This window comes from Eschrichtius robustus, chromosome 16 (assembly GCF_028021215.1).
Source record: "Eschrichtius robustus isolate mEscRob2 chromosome 16, mEscRob2.pri, whole genome shotgun sequence".
Lineage (NCBI taxonomy): Eukaryota > Metazoa > Chordata > Mammalia > Artiodactyla > Eschrichtiidae > Eschrichtius > Eschrichtius robustus.
The window spans coordinates 28,547,381-28,567,860 of record NC_090839.1 but is presented as its reverse complement, the minus strand read 5'-3'; the positions used below and the strand labels follow the sequence as shown (position 1 = coordinate 28,567,860).

The window sequence follows — 20,480 nt, the reverse complement described above, 5'->3', positions numbered from 1 at the left end:
GGGAGACGGGAAGGAGCCGAGACCTCAAAGCCCAGTGCCAGCCACCTCCTTCCCCTTCCCCCAACCCAAACAGGACCATGCCTCCAACTCTCCCACTGAGGCCCACAGAGGGAGGACTGGCTTGCCGAGGGTCACCTAGAGTTGGAGGCAAGGCCACTCATTTTTGCTATCCACCTCAAGTCCCTCTTCCTCTAAGAACTTCCACTTCCAATCTCCAATCGATGGCCTGTGTGACCTCAAGTTCAGGGCTTGCCCTCTCTGAGCTTCCTGCCCTCTTGGGAACTGGGCTGGGATGGGAAAGGGCAGAACACTTAACGGTTGGGGAGGGTCCATGTACCTGTCAGCCTTTCCCAGGCAGGTCCCCTTCCTGGTGCAGGGGCAAGTCCCCAGTCCTCTTCCCAGTTCTTTCCCGATTCACTCTGTGGCCAGACCCAGCATCCTCCACTATGAAGGAGGCCCATCAGCTAGCCTCCCAGAGGGGTTATGAGGGTGCCCTGTGAGGCAAGCCTCAGGCAGAGCCAGCCACTGGCCTCATGCCCCCCCCCAGATACTGGGGTGGACAATCACTGAGTTTTGAAGGCCCCACCCCAAGACTTCCCCCACCCCTTCCCCTTGTGTACACAGAAGAGTCTGATGACCCAGCCCTTGAAAAACAAGCATTTGTGTTTATTAACCAAGAGGAGGGAAGTCAGAGCAGTGCAGACTCCTACCAGTCCTTTCTGTAGTCTACCCACCTAGGCCCAGGCTGGCAAGCCCCTTGAAGAATGTGGATAGGCCACTCCTTCCTACTCCCACCCCAGGGTGAGTTCCCAGGGAACCAAGGCCCACTGGGTAAGGAAGAGGAAGTCAGTAAAGGACAGAGGCCAAGGAAGGAAGAAAGAAACAGAGCTGCTGGGCAGACAGCTCTGGTGAGATCCCTTAGTCCCTCACTCTCAGTGGGAAGCGCTAAGTGCCCCAAATCCAAACCTACAAGCAGCGGTACATCCATGTCAAAACCCTACATGTGAGGCGTAGGCGGTAGTCCAAAGTCAAAAGCCAACTCTCTCCGGGTCAGTCCTTGTCAGATGGATGCTGGTCCAGCCTCTGAGCCTTTGCCTCTATAGCAAGTTCACACGAGGCAGCAGCCTCTGGTCTGCCCCAAGCCAGGGAATGGATGCAGGAGAGGTCAGGGGGCCTATGGCTTCTCTAAGATCTGTCCCGTGGCGAATGTCGAGTCCCATGGAGGCCTAGCCCTCAGCTGCTGGAGTCTCCCGCGCTTGTCGCAACCCATACAGCCATTTGATCACCCGGGCGTTGCGCTCTATCACTGACACACCATAGGGGACGCGCTCCCGAGCCAGCTCCTCGATGGTGGCAGAGCTGCGGCGGGAGCAGCCCCCCTCGGAGCTAGCCGGCCCAGCACTGGGCCCAGCCAGGGACACGATGTCTGAGTTGGCCCGGGCTAGGTGGGCCACACCCAATCCCCGTGCCTCCTCCTGGTCCAGGCCGCAGAAGTTAAAAAATCGCTCCAGGTCAGCTGCTGCCCGGGAGAAGCGCTCACTCAGGTCTGACTTGGAGCGTTGCAAACCTGGGGGCCGGGCCGGGCTAGAGGTGGCGGCAGTGCCTGGTGATGGGCAGGGCTGGGCAGGTGACGCTGGCAGGGGAAGGACATCCACTCGGCGGACTGCAGCAATACTGGGTGGTGGGCGTGGGGGGGTGGCTGGGGGAGCCTGGCGGGCCCCCTCTGACCGTCCGGGGGTACGGCTGGCCTCAGCAGGGGACACAGGACTATCACACAAGTTGATGAGGCTGCTCAGGATGTCCAGGTCCAGCTGGGGCCGGCGGCCGGGGCCAGGCAGGACTCGGCGGCTAGGCGTGAGCACCGTGCGACGAGTTCCAGCACTGAAGAGTGGCTGTTTGCACAGCAGGGGCTGCACAGGTTCCTGGCGGGTACTGGCCACATGCAGGCTCTTGACGTACTTGGCCTTGTCGGCCTCCAGGCGCTCTACAGCACTAGGTTTCCGGGCTCCACAGTCTGCTGGCCGCTGTAGCAGGTAGCCGGGGACCTTGGTCTGTAGGCGGAAAGGTAGGGCGGGGGTGTCTCGGGTTCTCGGAGTCAGCGTGTCCACAGGCATGGCTGTTACATACCCCGAGGGCTTCTGTCTGAGGAGACTGGAGAAATGAGGAGACAGAGATCCAGGCAGAAAGCTGGCATCTGGACACCGCAACGGCTGCAGGGGAGGAAAGAAAGAAAGGGTCAGAGCACACTCAGACAAAGGCTCAGCAAAGACTGAGAGAGGCTGAAGACGCCTTCCCCATTAAAAGGTAAAGGCCACGCCTCTGATTCACAGAGAGCCAATCAGCAGGCAGAAAGCACCCGCTCACGGCCCTGTGGCTCCGCCCACCCCCCCTCCTTCTCCGAGGGCTCAGCCCAGCTGAGGCAGAGAGAAAAAAAAGGTGCCAAAGAAGAAAGACACGGGCAGCCTGTGCAGAAAAGAAAGACGGGACATGGCACATTTTAAAGGAAGCAAAGGGGGTTCCAGGCTGAGTGCTGGGCACCAGCCGGCTCAACTTTAGTGGGTCCTCTTCACAGTTCCATCTTGCAAATGGGTAAACTGAACCCCAGGGAGGCGAGCTTGATTAACCTAATTCAGCAAGTTGGTGGCTCTGCCCCTTGCCTCCAAGCAGGGAGGTGCTTGCGCAGGGGTCTTGGGGTTGAGTGACCAAGAGAAAGGGCTCCAACCCCACAGCCCACCTGGAATACCCACAGGAAGCCTGGTACCACCTCCACCCCACACTCACCCAGGCAGGAAGCTGCCCTGTGCCACCCGCCTAGACATGCCAGGCCCCAGGCATAGCAGCAGAGCTTGTGGAGGAGGAGTGTAGAAAGTCCCCACCCCTGCCCCAATGGAGTCCAGACACCCATTAGCTTCCAGTATGAAATTCCAATGCCAGGCCCACAGTGATCCACGGATGCCTGTCAGGTGGAAACGTCAGCCCTGAGCTATGCTGCTCTGAGAGAAGCTGGAAATGCCCAAGATCACACAGCCCTGCTTAGGAGCATCCAGCAGACTCTGGATCTGCCAGCAGCAGTAGGATGGACACGCATAGGCAGGAGGGCCCACATCTGGATGCACAAGTCTCCACATGATCACCTAAGCATCAGGGCCCAGTACCCCAGCCATCAGGCCACCCCTGTCCCTTTTTCCAAGGAAGGGCTAGAGCCACAAAGTGCCCCCCGCAGTCCCCTGGAGATGGGCCAGAAGAAAACCCATAGAGCAAGTCCTGAACCCTTTCATGTGTAAAATGGGGGAAAGGGACTCTGTCTAGGTGATCCTCAAGAGGACCTGTAGCTCAGGCCATCTAAACCTGTATTGTCTAATTCAACAGCCACTAGCCACATATGGCTACTCAGCCTTAACTTTAAATTTATAGTAAATACACACAGTTCAGTTCCTGAATCACACTAGCCACATTTTAAGGGCTCAATAGTCATATGTGGCCAGTGGTCACTATACTAGACAGCACAGATTAGAGCATTTCCAGCCATAGCAGAAAGCTATGTTGGACAGCCCCACCTAGATATCCAGAATGCCAGGAGGGAAGAGTCTGGATTGGGGAGGGGAGAGAGGAATCTGTCTTCTAGACATTTGACACCATCCTCTCCTGTAATCTTCCAAGTCTGGGATACGGGTCATTGTCACCTCATTTTTACAGATGGAGAAACTGAGACTCAAAGAAGTGACCAACCTAGGTCCCAGAGACAATAAATAAGACACAAATTCATATGAAGCCTAATTCACTTATCTAAAAAAAACGAATAGTTTTACTCATTGTTGCTCACATTCTCCTAAAACAGCTCCATGAAGGGGGTGGGGGGGGGGTGTCTGTTTTGTTCACTGTATCTCAGTTTCAAGATATTGCCCTTTACACATAATAGGCAGTCAATAAATTTTTACTGAGCTGAAATACCTATGGGGACCAAATGTAAGCAGGCAGACCAGGGATAAGCTAGAGAGGGGCCAACCCACCCTACTGCAGGCATATGGGTCCAAGATGGTAGGTATAGAATGTTCTAGGAAGCTGGGAATCCAGAGTGCATGGAAACTCTAGATTCTTAGCATATTTGATAATAATAATTTTAAAAACAGTGCATGGACAGGGCAAACAAAACATGCCTGCAAACATATCTGCCCCCCGCCCCAGTCTGGCCCCCAGCCCCCAGTCTGAGACCTCTGCAGCAAAGGCAAGTTGACAATAGAACCTTGGAGGCTGCTGGCCCAGAGCCAGAGCTGCTCCCGAGTTAGAAGGGATAGAGTAGGTGGGAGAGAAAGGCTGCCCCACTCAGGGCCCATCCCCAAGGAGACCTCAGGAGGGAAGGGTCACGGGAAAGGCAGCCTTGCTGAGCCCTGTCAATGTAGCTAGACTCTGCCCTACCCCCCGGCCGCCGCCTCCCAAACCAGTCCAACCCGTTGGTGGCAGCGGTTTCCTCCCGGGCACCATCCCGGGAAACAGAAGGAGGAAGGAGGTCAGATGGGCAGGGCTAGGGCAAACGTTCTGCGACACCCCCCCTCCGCCCTCCACCCGGCTCGGGCCCCCACCCCCTCCGGCCGGACATGCAGACCCCAGGGGCTCTTCCGGCGGGACCCGGACAGATGCTAGAAGCCAAGCCCGGCTTTGGGGCCGCTGGCCGTCTCGCCCGGAGCTGGCCCCCTCGCCCGCTGTGCGCCTTGCGCAAGCAGCTGCGCCTCTTCCAGACGTGGTTTCCTTATGTGTGAAATGCTGTTAAAAATACACCTTCCTGATCCTCCAGGTCACCGTGAGGATGGGGCGATAAAAACAAGTTGAGGACTTTCCTCAGCACCTGTTAAAAAGGCGGCGCTGCATGAACTGGGCTCCTTGTTTTTATTATGAATTTGACCTAACTCCTGAGACCGCCCCTCTCGCAGGGGTCTCTAAGCATTCTCCAGAAGAGTCTGCCCGAGCCTAAGCGGCGGACAAAGGAGGCTAATCAGTGAACAAGACTCATTTCACAGGTGGGCAAAGCACGATGTGCTGTGGCTCCTGCAAGTTGAAGCCAGGGTCCCGGTCCCCACATGGGACTCGTGTCCTCTCTGAGGCCTCCTCTCATCGCCCAACGCCCCACCCACGGATTTCAAACACTACCCACAAATGACCGCAGAAGCGCCGGCCCCGGACCCTTCTCATTGGCATCCCCGGGGCACGCAGCCTCACCTTGCTCACTCCCCACCGGCTTCCCTGGCGTCAGCCTCAGGTGGCTGCGGAGGGGGAGTACGGTGAGCACGGATCCCTGGTCTGGCTTTTGCCCTTCCCAACTGGGGGCAATCTTGGAGACTCCCAGCGGCGCAGGACGCCAAGAGGCCGGCGGCATGCTCTGTGATTCTGTCTGCTCGCCGCCCCTCTCTGAGCCCGGGTTGTCCTGGCTCTTAAATGAGGGAGCTGATGGCACGATTCCACAGCCTCGTCTAGGCCTGAAGGTGAGGCCCTGCCCGGGCCCCGCCTTCCCCGAGGAGGAGGGAGAGGTGCCCGGGCAGCCCCCGACCCCGGCCCGGTGCCCCCGGCTCCGGCCCGCACGTACCTGGCTGCGCCCTTGCCGCCGCTCTGCGCTGCTCCGGCCCGGCCCACCTGGGCTCAGGTAACACGCGTTTGCGCAACTTCCGGCGGCCGGCCCCGGGCAGGTGAACACGCCGGCCCAGGTATTACTCGAAAAGGGAGAACGAAAGCCAGGCAGCGGCGGGGACCCGACCCCAGCCGCCCCCGGCCTACCCCAGGAAGCTCTTCCGAGAGCCAGGCCCACCTATCCCACAGCTGCACTGGCCCGCACGTCTGGCGCACAGAGTCTTAGTGGCCAGCTCAGGCAACCGCACCCATCTTGGAGATGGAAAAACTGAGTCCCCCTTTCTCACAGCCACAATGACCACCAGTTAATGTATTAACTTCTCCTGGTGTTAATTAACCCATTTTAATCTTCCCAACAACCCGTACAAGGGGAGCTCTATTATTATCCACATTTGACTAATGGAAAACTGAGGCTGGGACAGGCTGAGTCAGTTGCCAAAGTCACCCTGGAGAGTCCAACCTGGGCACTTTCCCCCCAGACCAAGCCTTAATTAATGCCACCCCTTTCTAGCTGTGTGTCCCCAAGCAGGTTGCTGGACCTCTCTGGCCTTCCATTCTGTCAATAAAGGAAAGCCCCACCTTCCAGGCCAGGTCAGTGTGAGTTCTTAGAGCTTGAGAGTGCCTGTAGAAGCTTTGTGCAAGCTGTAAACATTAGTAAGGACAGCAATAATAGAAATAATAATAACTAGAATTTTTGAGTGCCAGACACTGTACTTATTTAAATCTCTGGACCGCCCTGGGAGGGAGGAACTATTTGATCCCCATTTTACAGATGAAGAGACTGTAGCCCTGCAGGAAGGAACTCCTGGGAGGGAGGTGATTGTCTCTTCTGCCAGCCCAAGCTCTATTATGTCACTTCAGGTGGCACATTTGATTAAGCCAGTTTCCACTGGGATTCTGAGGCCCAGAGAAGGAATTGCACACTGGGCTCCGACCTGAGCCCCGGGGAGGTCAAAGAGGGCCCACTTCCATGTCTGTGCCTGGTAGGGGCTGCACCAGGGTTGCGGTGGAGGGCATGAGGGGACAGGAGGTGACTCAAGGAACAGCTCTCCTCCACCTGGGAGTGAGTCAGCCCTGAAGCCACTTCCAGCCCCTCGGTCCTGATTTTAGGGGGATAAGGGAGGTGACAAGACCATCATTCTCCACAGCAGCCTGCTGTGTCCCTGCCTAGCCCTCTACTAAGGCAACAGTGGGGAAGGATTAGGGGGAGTGGTTGTGCTCAGTTAGGTTCTAACAGTAGTAAAAGCAAGACAACAGTGACAATTTTTATAAAATGGGTAAGACCTTTTCCAAGTGCTTTCTTTGTACCTGGCATTTGTTCTAAGCTCTTTATATGTGTAAACACATTTAATCCTCACACCTACACTATAAGGTAGATACTACTATTATGACCATTTTACAGTTGAGAAAACTGAGGCATGGAGAGGTGGGGCCACTTGCCTGAGGTCACACAGCTGGTAAATGGCAGAGCCAGAACTTGAACCCAGGCCCGGGTCTGGGGGGCAGGGGTGTGGAGAAGACAGTCCTCAGTGTTGGGCTTTGGCCACTCACTGGGGAACTCCTAAGGAATCTATAGCCTCTCTCTCTGGGCCCCAGAGGGAGAAGCCACCTTAGGAATCATTCCCTGGCTATGGTTCTGGGTCTTGTTTCCTCAGCTATAAAATGAGGGCAATAATGGCAATGTTTTCCCAACAGAAATCAGATGTCATCACAGCTCTGCTTAAACCACCCCATCCCCAGCCCCCAAGGCTCCCCATCTCCTGAGAATAAAATCCAAACTCTCCACTTGGCCCTCAGGCCCTCCAGGATCCAGTCCCTGCCCTCCTCTCCCACCTCATCTCCAGCTTTTCCTGCTCTAGCCATAGAGTCCTCCCTGCTCTTCCTGAGCACACCAAGGTCTTTCCTGCCTCAGGGCCTTTACACCATCCTTTCTCTGCCTGGAACCTCTTCCCTCTTCGCCTCTTCAGAGAGGCTTCCCTGACCACCCTGAGGCTCCTGCCAACTCTCTTACCCAGTCTGTTCCCTTCCAAGCATTCATCTCACCCTGTCATTTTAGATATTCACTATCACTTGTTTCCTATCTCGCCCATTGGGCTAAGAACTCCATCACACTCTTCCATATTTCCTTCCTCCAGTGACAAAGCACAAGAGGGGATGCCATTGACCAAGTGGCAGGACTAAAACCCAGGCCACCTCAAAGACCAAGGCCCCTCAGCACCAAGCCTCCTCCCACCCCCAAACCCTGACCCAGGCCTTCCCCCACCTGTCCCACTCCTCCTCCAGCCTCCAGGAGCCCCTATTCAAGCTGGGATCCAGACAGCTCTAGCTGAGCCCTGTCCGTCCTCCAAAGCTGCCACATCCAAATCTCTGCACACGCTGGGTCCACTGCCGGCAATGCCCTTTTCCACTCCAGCGCCCTGGACACCCCTGTAGCATGGACTCTAGGACCAGCCTGAGTGAGTTCAAATCCCAGGTCCACCAGTGATTAGCTATGAAACTTGGGTAAGATACTTAACTTCTCCATGCTTTGATTTCCCCAGCTGTAAAACAGGATCCCTAACAGTGCCTCCCTCCCAGTGTGAGGCCTGTACATGACAAGCGCCACCAAAATGTTAGCTGTGATAACTATTCCACGAAACAGATGCTCCAATGCCCAACTCCTGGGTGAGGTCTTCATCAGCCCAGACTGAATGTTGACCACTTCTCTCAGAGGTTACAAATCTAAGAATGCAGACTCACTTGAGTAGCTATTTCTCCAAAAGAAGGTATACAAATGGCCAATAAGCACAAGAAAAGATGCTCAGCATCACTTATCATTAGGGAAATGCAAATCAAAACCAGAATGAGATACCATATCACACCCATAAGATAGCCATTATCAAACATACAAACAAACAAACAAAAACAGAAAATAACAAGTGTTGATGAGGATGAGGAGAAATTAGAAACCTTGTGCACTGTTGGGAATATAAAATGGTGCAGCCACTGTGGAAACGGTGTGGCGGTTAGGCAAAATTTTTCAATAGAATTACTATAGGATCCAGCAATTCTACTTCTGGGTATATGCCCAAAAGAACTGAAAGCAGGGACTTGAACAGACATTTGTACACCAATGTTCATAGTAGCATTATTCACAATAGCCAAAAGGTGGAAACAACCCAAGTGTCCATTGACAGATAAATAAACAAAATGTGGTATATGGTATATACATACAGTGGAATGTTATTTAACCTTAAAAATGATGGAAATTCTGACACATGCTACAACACGGATGAACCTCGAAGTCATTATGCTAAGTGAAATAAGCCAGCCACAAAAGAACAAATACTGTATGATTCCACTTATATGATGTACCTCGAGTAGTCAAATTCATAGAGGCAGAAAGTAGAAAGGTGATTGCCAGGGGCTGGAGGGAGAAGAGAATGAGGAATTACTACTGTTCAATGGGTATGGAGTTTCCATTAGTGATGGTTGCACAACAATGTGAATGAACTTAATGCCACTGGACTGTACACTTAAAAATGGTTAAAATGGGGCTTCCCTGGTGGCGTAGTGGTTGAGAATCTGCCTGCCAATGCAGGGGACACAGGTTCGAGCCCTGGTCTGGGAGGATCCCACATGCCGCGCAGCGACTAGGCCCGTGAGCCACAATTGCTGAGCCTGCGCGTTTGGAGCCTGTGCTCCGCAACAAGAGAGGCTGCGATAGTGAGAGGCCCGCGCACCGCGATGAAGAGTGGCCCCCGCTTGCCGCAACTGGGGAAAGCCCTCGCACAGAAACGAAGACCCAACATAGCCATAAATAAATAAATAAATAAAATTAAAAAAAAAAAAAAAAAGCAATCCTTAAAAGCTGTGAGAAGAGAGAGAAAAAAAGATAGTTAAAATGGTAAATTGTATTTTATATACATTAAAAAAAAAAAAGAAAAGAAAAAGAAAAAAAAGAGGGTGCAGAGTCTGGAGCCAGACTCCCTGGATTCCAATTCCAGCTCTAGGTGCAAGTTGTTAAACATCTCTTGTGCTCGGTTTCCCTTCATAAGGAGAAAATAACAGCAATAATAACTACCATACATCATAGAATTGAGAGAATTAAAGGAGTTCATACTTGTAAAGTACTTAGCACACAGTAAGGGCTCAAGAGGTGTCAGGGATTTCTATTTTTTGCCAAGGGGGCAGGAGGTGTGGTTTCTGATGTTTTTCATTTTCATGACATCGTGCACTCCCACCTCACACCTCCCTTCCACCTGCTTCTCATTCTACTCAGCAGAAGCTCGGCCCAGACTTGGGCGGAGACAGGGAGGCCCTCTCCTGCCCCAGAGGGATTCAGGAAGGCTCCTGGCAGCAGAGACAGCCAGCCAGTAGGACAGCCCAGCTCGATTTCAGCCCAGCTGTCAGGGTCAGAGACACCCAGCTGGGCATCCTCCAGGGCCACACCAAAGCCCACACTATTTCTGGAATTCTCCCAGATGCTCGTGCCCTGGCTTGCCTGGAGTCAGCCTTGCCCAGGGCAACCTTGCACAGACCTTAGGAAGGGAGAGGCAAACAGGCTGTGGGAGGGGTGTGGGTGCAGCCACCTAAGACAGCGATCTACTGTTTGGCCCACGACCTCACACGTCCACCAAGTCAATCCGCTGGGCCTCAGGTTTGCACCTGAGCTTGCAAAATGAGGACAAAGGGACTAGCAGTGGAGACTGAGTAAGAGAGATACCACATGCAAAGCCTTAGGGAAGGGCCTGGCACGCAGGATAGGGTAGGGAAGGTGGGATTGGGACAGACCCACAACCTAGCCCACTTCCTGGCCCAGATTGCCCTCTGCCTGGGCCTGAGCTCACCATCATGGCTTCTTTTCTCGGCCCAAGGAAGTGAAGAAACTTGCCCAAAGTCACAAGCAAGTTAATGACAGATCACAGACAGGGCAGTGGTCTCATGATTAGATAAATAATCTAAAATACATACATACATACTTTTTTCAACCAGATGATACATGTGCATGGCTCAAAATTCAAAAGCTATAAAGGGAATGAAGTTTAAAAAAAAAAAAAAACTCCCTCCATTCCTATCCCCAGCCACCCAGTTCCCCTCCCTGCAGGAATCGTGTGATCAAACGGTCGTTATGTCCTTCCACGGAGATTTTAGGCACATACAGGCAATGATGGACATATATTCTTTCTATTTTTTATGCATGTGGCAACATGCTCTGTGCACTGTTCTCGTCTTGCTCTTTCGCTGAATAATATATGTTGTTCTTAATAATACGTGTTATTAACATATTATTAATTATAATGTTATTAATAAACTTAATATATGTTGTGCTACATCAGTACATAAAGAGCCCATCAGCCCCTACCGATGGCCATTGAGCGTGTGCGTCTAGTCTCTACTACAAACCACACTGCAGCCTCACTGTGCCTACGTCATTCTGCCTAGAAGTGGGACAGCTAGGTCAGGGGGATGCGTGTGTAACTGTGACAGAGATGGGGGACTGTGCTCCACGGAGGCCAGACCAGTTGGTCTCCCACCAGCAGAACACAGAGCAAATGATCAATGTTAGCTTTAGTCATTTGATTACTGGGGCTTTGGGTACCCCTCAATTTTGCACTGGAGGCAACTACCTCATTTGTCTCACCCTAGCCCCTCCCTGTATCACATTCCAGTCAGGGAAGATAATAAACTCGCTAATAAGTGAAATTATATGACATCAGATGGGGTAAACGCGACTGAGAAAGACAAAATGGACAAAGCGGAGGGCAGGGCATAGGAAGGCAGTAAATATTTGTTGAAAGAATGAAGGAAAGACTTGTTTTCTTTCTGATCTCCCAGAGCTCCTCTACCCAAAGCCAGGAGACGGGTTTGGAGGAGAGAGGGTAAGTAACTCCCCTCGAAGAGATTCAAGACTCCCAGATGCTACAGTTCTGAGTGTCTAGGATTCTAAGATGGAAGCCAGATAGACTGGGAACCAGCCCCAGAGTTGCCAAGCCCGACCATGTGACTTTGAGCAAGGGGCTTAACTTCTCAGAACCTCAGTTTCCCCACCTACAAAAGGAAAACAACAATAGCAACCTGTGGTGGGGGCTCCCCAGGAAGCAAGGACTGGTGCAGGTCAGATGCTCTACCAGGAGGGGTCCCGGGCCCACCCCCAACTCCAAAGTCTCTGGTGACTAGTGTCTTCCGTTGAGGGTGTGCCCCTACCCTTTCCCCCAACCTGGGGTAGATTCCCAAGAGTCCTACAGCCAAAGGTCCAAGAGTCCAGGACCAAACCATCAGCTGCTGACCTGGCACCTAGCTCAGGAATGTCAGTCCCTCCCGATCCCCCCAGCTCTTTTTTCTGAGAGGGACAGCACTGTAATTCAGAGCCCCGTGAGCGGAAGGATCCCAAGTGAGCCCTAAATCCACCCGCTGGCTTTCCGGAGAAGTGAAGACAGATGCCCTGGAGGAGACCCCAGGACGCTGCGGGGAAGAGGCAGCCGGGAGGGGATGCAGCCAGGGCTCTACTGGCCATGTTCCGGTTGATAAGAGGCTAAGAAAGTGACCACCGGTTACCCGTCTGGGTTTCTCAAGGCAAATCTAGATCTACCCAGACTAGAGGCTGAGAGATGGAGCAGAAGGACCTGAATCGGATTCTCTGCCAGACTTCGCCTGAGCAAGACACTTGCCTTCCTGGGCCTCAGCGTTCTCATCTGTGAAATGGGGTACCACAACCTCTCGGCAGGTACGACTCGGGGAGGACGCGCACCGCAGGCGCTCGGTGAATGGAGCACCCCCCCCCACCCCGGACCCGGGCTCGCGCCCCGGACCACCCGTGCCCTCACCTGGAGCCCACGCTAGGCGAGTCCGGCTCCTCCAGTGCGGGTCTTGAGGAGGCTGACAGCTCGGACCCAGGCGGGCAATGGCCGCACCCAAGGCGGCTCGGGAGGCCTCAGCCCCACGTGAGGACCCGCGGGGCCCCTTCGGAGCTGTCCTCCTTAACTGAGATAAGCCGGGGGACCTGACTGTCCCAAGGCCCCCAACGGAGCGAAGGTCCTGGGGCGCAGGGGAAGGGGAAGTGAGCGCACCGCCCCACTCCCACCCCCGACACCGGAATGGTTTGCCCTGGAAATCCTGATTGGTTTCTCTCTTCCGTTCGAACGCCGCGCGGCCCGCGTTGCCAGGCGACCGCTTAGCTTCGGCCGGGCGAGGAAGCACCCCGGCTCCGCAGCCCCTCCCCGCCGCTCACCTCCCCAGTGGCCTCAGGTTCTTCCGGCAGCCTCTTTAGCTCAGGCACCTAATTCTTTTCCTTGCTCACCCGGGACTTTCTCTTGGTCCCCAGCTGGTTCCTAGTCCCGACTTCAGCTAACGCGCTGTGTGAGCCAGTGCAAGCCCATTTCCCTCTCTGTTCCCCTAACCGCACAATTATGAGTGAGTTAGCGCTAAGATGTGCATGCCCAGCAGTCCAGAAATTTACTAAGAAAATAACCAAAGATGTGAGCAAAGATTAATATAGTCCAGCGTTATTTATCATAGCAAAATAATGGAAATAACTTCAGTGCTCAGTGAAAGGAGATTGGTTATATAAATCCATCCTGCAGAAGAACTGAGTTTTTTACATACCAGTTAGCTTTGCATGACAAAACTCTTGTCAGTGCTCATGGCATAACCCTCTGAGATAGGTACCTTTAATTATCCCCACTTTCTGATGAGGAATATTATGCAGTCATTAAAAATGATGCAGTTAAAATACACTTAAAGTATGGGGAAAACACTAAGAAAGTATTAAATTTTTAAAAAGTATGTTTCAAAGCACTATGTACAACATAAATATGCATTAAATACATAATGGTAATATCACATGTACTATATTTATGTATAAACATTTATAATAACAGCAGTTAATTTCTTCTTTCTGCTTGTATGAATTTTCCAAATTTCCAATAGTTAAACCAGTCAAGGGGAAAAAAAGAATACATTTTTTTAAAGAGGCTTAGAAAAATTAACTCTAACACCCCTTCCAGATGAGCAAATTTTTTAGCTGTGAGTCACTGTTTGGGTGTAGGGCATTGCTCAGTTTGGACTCAGCCTCTTTCTATCCCAGGTGGTGTTTTTCATTCTCTGATTGAATTGTCAGTGACTGAGCACTGACTGTGTACATGCCTTGGACAGGGGTGGGAGGAGGCCTAATAATAAACAGCTAACAAGGACTGCATGTTCTGGCGTGGGCACCAACTAACCATATCAGAACAGATACTATCATAAACAGGGAGTCTGTGAGGACCAGCTAAATATCAAACCTGGCACTAACTGTGCCCTCTGCTAGATGGTGCTCAAATGTACCCACATTTTCTCATTTGCCTTCATTACTGTCTGAGAAGAGAGATTCTATTAATATTCCCATTTTATAGATGAGAAAACTAAGGTTTGTCTGGATCCAGCAGGAGTCCTCTCAGCCATTCTGTTATATTACCGTGTAACTGCAGTTTGACAGTAGCAGTGAGGAGAGGCAAGGAGGGTCTGTGATCCTAAAAGACAGGGAGAAAACTGAGTAGGAGCAGGTCCAGACTTTGTACTTCCTGGGGCTTAAACAATTTAGGGAGTGTTATTTAAGAAAAGGACTACATAATTACAGATATAAAATTAGGTAATAAAGTGGTGATTTGGTTAGAAAGATAAAAGAAACCTCAACAAATGACAAATTCTACAAAGAAAGATTACAAAGTCCAGAAAAATAACATTATTTTTATGAATTACCTGTTTGACATACCTCCATAAGACTTTCCATAAACAAGCTTCCGGTTCCATGTATACATTCCAAACCTCTCCTCTACTACCTCATACTGGTGGTATTGGGCACCGTAAGACCATCCATGTATATGGAGCTGCGACCTCTGACTCTGCACTTTCATGTCACAGTGCCAGGTGAGTCAGCTCAGTGTGCCAGGTAGGGGTATTCCTGGAAGCCATTCCTATACTAGGGCAGTTGGTAATAATTATCTACTCACAAAAGTGACTGGAAACAACATAAATAAAACCACTGAACCCAAATTAAATGTCAAGGTCCTCTTAGCCAGATCCCCAAAATGCTCACACTCACTCCAACATCAGCTGACACAAGGGGAAGTCGGACTGGAAGGAGATGGTGGTATTAACAGAATGAGGTTAAATTACCTCACTTTGGAAAATTTTACAAAAGCATATGACCATATGAACACATTACTAGAGTGCCTCTCAGACCTCGGCTTCCCTGTCATTAAAATAGGAATGACAACAATGGTGTCATGGTCTAATTTTTCTCTGAAATGTATAGTTTTAATCAGGAGCTGGGAGATATTTGAGATGCCTGGATAAAGGCCCTGCTGACCCTTGCATCTTCGAAGCTTGCCTCTGCCCTGCACGCCCTGGAGCTTAAAACAAACAACACCAAAACCCTGAGCCTCATTCCCAGATTAAGAAAGTGAGGCAAACGGAGGGCAGAAGGAACTTCCCCCGGATTCCAAATCAGGCCACACAAAGAGAGATTATCTGGACACACTCAGGTTCCAGGACGCTGAGCATCTTCATGTGCCAACAACATACTGGTAACGACCTCTATTTCAAGGATTTGTTAAGCACCTGGTGCCAGTTTAGAGTCATTGAAAGCGTCCCAGTCCTTCCCCTTCCCCACTGTGTGGGGTGGGGAGGGAGAGCCCGTAAGAATAAGAAGGTGGCCAAGCTGTCCTTAGTGTGTCCAGAGCGGAGGGAGCTGGAGGATCCTTATGCCTTATCTTGACCCAGCACGTGAGCAACAGTAACATCCCGCCCTGTACACAGGCCTGTGGCTGCTCTGGTGCCTCCTCCAGCAGCCTGACCTTGGCAGTGTTTTCTTTTTTTTTTTTTAATTGGGGTATAGTTGCTTTACAATGTTGTGTTAGTTTCTGCTGTACGGCGAAGTGAATCGGCTATATGTATACATACATTACTTCTTTTTTGGTTTTCCTCCCCATGTAGGTCACCACAGAGCACTGAGTAGAGTTCCCTGTGCTATACAGCAGGCTCTCATTAGTTATCTATTTTATACATGTTAGTGTATATATGTCAATCCCAATCTCCCAATCTCATTCCATGCCCCCTTTTCCCCTCTTGGTGTCCATACGTTTGTTCTCTACATCTGTGTCTCTATTTCTGCCTTGCAAACAGGCAAATGGCCAATCTGTACCATTTTTCTAGATTTCACATATATGTGTTAATATACAATATTTGTTTTTCTCTTTCTGCCTTACTTCACTGTGTATGAGAGTCTCTAGGTCCATCCACGTCTCTATAAATGACCCAATTTCATTCCTTTTTATGGCTGAGTAATATTCCATTGTATATATGTACCCCATCTTCTTTACCCATTCATCTGTTGACGGACATTTAGGTTGCTTCCATGATCTGGCTATTGTAAATAGTGCTGCAATGAACTGTGGTGCATGTGTCTTTTTGAATTATGGTTTGCTCAGGGTGTATGCTTGGCAGTGTTTTCTTCACTCAGCTTGAAACCAAGATGAAATCAGCCTCAGATGTCAGTTCCCTATTTTCTGTGCACCCCATGGCTGTATTTTGTTTTGTTTCATTTAATTCAAAGGGTGTTCTCTCCATACACATTTCCTTGTATCTGAATTTCTCTGGAAGGACTCACCAGAAACTGGTCCTAGTGGTGGCTACTGGGCTGACTGGGGAACAGGGGAAAGAGAAAAGCTTTTTAGAAAGTATTTTTTAAACCTTTTGGATTTTGTACCTTATAAACATATTATCTATTTTAAAAAAAAATAAACAACACTTTTAAGGATATTCTATGAGAGAACAGAATAAGGTAGTGAATTAAAAGAAAACTCAGCCCAAATATGTCCCTCCCAACACGGCAGCTGAGAGAGTCAACTGAGATGTTCTTTCTGGAGGGCAACAGAGTCACTTTTCTCAAAAAATTTTGAGAAATTTTGTGCTGTGTCAATAGTCCTGTATTCTGATCTAGCAACTGTTTCTAAAAAGAAACTGACCCTAACCAAATAATGAAAGAGATTCAGAAAGATTTAACAACAATAATATTTACTATAACATTGCTATTAATGCCCCTCCACCCCCAAAAAAAAACCTTAACCTAATTTCCTGGCCACAGGGCAATGCATGGTGAATGGGACTGGAACAGAATACCATACAGCCATTAAAAATGATGTTTTTGAAGAATATTAAGTGATATGGAAAGATTTTTAAAATATTCTCTCAATTCATTTATTTGTTCCAGAAATATTTTTGAGCACCTACTATGTAGATGCAAGCACTTCTTTCTAAGCCTAAGTTTCCTCACCTGGAAAACAGGTGTTAACCATGCCTACCTCCCAGGTTTATCAGAGGCATGATACCCTGACTGACCCTCTACACCCTATGGCTGTTGTTTCTGCTACCGTTCTTATGAGGTTGTTTGATAGTACAAGCTCTTGAGGCAGCGTGTCCCCAGGCACCATCACTCCCTGCCCAAACCCTCCAAGGGCTCCCCAACAAGCTTTGAATACGGGGGCCTTTGGAAGCTGATCCCTGTCAACCCCATGTCCTATCACCCTCCCCCTCAGCCCATCTTGCTCCAGCCACCGAACCTCCTGTTGTTTCTCAAATACACCAAGCACCCTCCTGCCTCAGGGCCTTTGCACATGCTATTCCCACTGCCTGGGCCTCTCTTCCCCTAGACACAGCTGCCTCCTCACCTCCTCCCTCACGTCCTTCCAGTCTCTGCTCAGTGTCATCCTCCCAGGGAAAACCCTCATCCTCCCCCCCATCATTCACATTTCTTTTCATAGCTCTCCAGCCTCCTGACATTCAGTGTGTTCTTGTGTCTGGGTCTCCTCTACCAACTGTGAGCTCCCAGAAGGCAGGGTCCACACTTCTTTGCCCACTTTTCCTGCAGTTAGAGATTGGCAATGCACTTAACCATAGTAAAGACTCTGAGAAGGCCTGGAGCAGAAACTCCTCTTTCTCTTTGCTTCCTCCATTGTTTCCCAAACATACTCAACCCTGAAGTCCTGTGTCCTCAGAACACTTCCTAAACAGCCCACAGGAACAGTGAAAACACCATGTATAGAAGGTGCGTCTCCAGGATGTGACAAGGGGCCCTTCCTCCTCTGCAAGTGCCTCGCTTAAAAGTACAGGCTGCTTCCCCTGGGACCAGATTTCCCAGACCCAGGAACTGTCCTCAGTCTCCAGTCCCCACCACACATGCCTCTCAAACTACCGCAGTGCCTCCAGGGGGCCAGGTTCCACCTGCCAAAGAATCAGGCCCAGCTTCCAATGGGGATATTCCAGGACACGCCCTGCTGGCCCTTCCTATCTCTGAGCCTCAATTGCTCCATCTGTACAATGGAGGTAGTAACATTCAACTTGAGTGGACTCAGAAAGGTGCCCTGAATACGCAACCCAAGCGAGATTCTGGGTTTCTGTCCTTAGAAAGGATTTGATTCTAAACTAGGCAGGATCAGAGCAACCACAGAGCCATGAGATGGGGCACCAGTCCCCCTGGATTCCCAGGAAGAAGCAGCCAGGAGACGCAGCAGGGGAGAGCTCAGCTCAGGAGGAGCACCCGGAGAGCCTAGCCTTCGCAGCCTCTACTCTCCCACCCCCAGCCCTGTGCAGCCCACCCTACAACATCCGGCTGCTTGGAGCTGTGCCCACCCACCACCCTGATGTTCCCCTGTGTGCCCACCGCCTGCCATGCTCTTCCTGGCTCACTCCGCCTTGTCCTGTGGAAGTCACTTCCTGGAGCCTTTCCTGTCCCCCTCCCCGGCTGAGCTGGGAGACCCTTTTCCCAGTCTCCTGGATTTTTCCCGATTTATCAGATTGTGTTGCATGTCCACTTACAGGTCCACTCTCCCCACGAAGGCAACAGTGAGCACTAGGGGTGGCAGGGACTGGCCTGCTCCTCTCCCACACCCCAGGGTCCAGCCCAGTGTACACAGCAGGCACTCAATTAATATTTGAGAACAGAACTGAGAAAGAGCCTGTCCACTGCTCCTGTACATCCCCCATCCTCCCTGCTTCTCTCCTCCCAAGGGCCTTCCAGAGGGGTGACTGGTGCAGGTCGGGGGCCCTGATGGACATGTGTTCAAATGCTGGTTCCACATTCTCTTGGCTGTGTGATCCTGGAAAAGTGGCTCCACCTCTCTGAGCTACATCTCCGCCACTACAAACTGGGAATGGTGATATCGCTTCACAAGGATGCTATGAGAGTCAAATGAGGTAATGGGAACCAAGCATTCTGCACGGGACTTGTCACATATGGTAAGTGATCAACAAACCTCATGATTACTACCACTACTGCCATTGGAATTACTGTTATGGGTCAGAGTGAAATTCTGGTTCCACTAAAAAGTTTCTGGCTTGAATCCTGGGCTGTTCCATCAGAGTAAAACCCAACAGTGAGTAAAGCTCACTGTGGACAGGTCTGTGGCCCCTTTCTATTGTGTCGGGGAGGGAGATTGGACGCAGAGTCTGTTCTTTTCAACCCCTTGCCCCAGCAAGGGCTGAGAGTGAAGCCAGCACCTGCAGAGACAGGAAACCTGGGACCCCTGCTCTGACAGTACAGTGACCCTCCCAGCTGGGAGAGTCTCCTGACCTTGCAGGCTTCGGGCTTTTATCAGGTAAATGGAGGAGATGAGAGCTCCCAGGATATAGCATCTGAGAAAGGGCTTGGCAAGTATAAAAACAGGGCTGAGCTGTCCAGGTGGGACTGTTATCACTGAGCTGCTGCTGGGGCTGAGCATGCCTCCACCTCTCCATCTTTCTGAGGCTCAGCTTTCTGTCTGGACAATTAGGAGATGGCAGCTACTTGTTTGGAGGCCCCTGCAGACCTCCCTCTTTGACTTCCTCTTGTCTTGTTTCAAGATGTATTCACTCATTCAACAAATATTATCTGAGCCCCTGGTCTGTGCCAATTACTAGGAAGAGAGATGAAAACACAAGGGGTTACATTCTAGTGAGGGAGACAGAACAATAGATGAGCAAGTGAACCAACAAATGAGAAATGTTCTAAATAAAAATGAAGCAAAGTAAAGAAACAGGCATGAAAGAAAAGAGGCTGCTTTATATAGCATGGTCAGGGAGGCCTCTCCTCTGAGGTGAGACACGAAGGGTAAGAAAGAGGCAGCCACGTGGAAATCGAGAGGAAGGATGAGAGGGATCAGCATGTGCAAAGGGCCTGGGGTAAGAATGAGCTTAGTACATTTGAGCCAAAAAGCCAGTGGCTAGAATGGAGGCAGAGGAAGAGACTGATGTTAAATTGCTGAGAGTCTGTAGGCCACAGAGGGGAGTTTCGATTTTAAACATAAAGAGCAGCAGTTTAAGTTCAAGACTGGGAATTCTGGGGTCAGCCAGTCATGGTTCCAATCCCAGCTCTACCACCCACTGACTTGGGAAAGTTCCTTCAACTCTGCACTTTCCGTTTCCTCATCTGTAATCAGAAGAATAAGTTCACCTACATTGTAAGGTGTCACCTTGAGTACCCAAGATGATGCCAGCAAAACCTGGCCAGAGTGTGGCTCAATAAAAAAGGTGCTATGCTAATGACAATATCAGAGATGATACAGCACAATCACGGGGGCTCCTGATAGATCTCCTCAAATCCTGGCAGAGAGCACACGGGCTTGGGTCCTGGAGCCAGGAAGCCAGCTGCACCAGGTGCCAGCACAAACTAGGGCGTCCAACAGTCTTCTGGGGGTAGGCGGCAGTGGGCTGCCGAGGGAAGTAGGGGAGGTAGCAGACAAGCCTGAGGATCAGGGGGGATTTGGCCCCAGCTGAGCTCCATCAGCTCTCCACTCCCAAATCCTTCAGGTTTCAGGAGTGGGGACAAGTTTTGAACCTGAAAATCCCAGAATTTTTAAATCCTGAGG

The 20,480-nt window shown here is 50.9% G+C and overlaps 1 protein-coding gene across 1 annotated transcript; it reads right to left on the bottom strand.

Annotated features, from left to right (window-relative positions):
- Nucleotides 1-645: 645 nt before the first annotated feature.
- Nucleotides 646-12,635, bottom strand: FAM110A (family with sequence similarity 110 member A). Its single transcript, XM_068523930.1, has 2 exons — nt 12,426-12,635; nt 646-2,210 (listed from the first exon to the last, which is right to left on the bottom strand). Exon 2 carries the CDS (start codon nt 2,112-2,114, stop codon nt 1,227-1,229), a length of 888 nt encoding a protein of 295 aa, XP_068380031.1. The 5' UTR covers nt 2,115-2,210; nt 12,426-12,635; the 3' UTR covers nt 646-1,226.
- Between the last annotated feature and the right edge of the window lie 7,845 nt (nt 12,636-20,480).

Bases quoted from the DNA above. Each gene is read 5' to 3' on its own strand.
- FAM110A (XM_068523930.1), bottom strand. From the start codon at position 2,114: ATGCCTGTGGACACGCTGACTCCGAGAACCCGAGACACCCCCGCCCTA.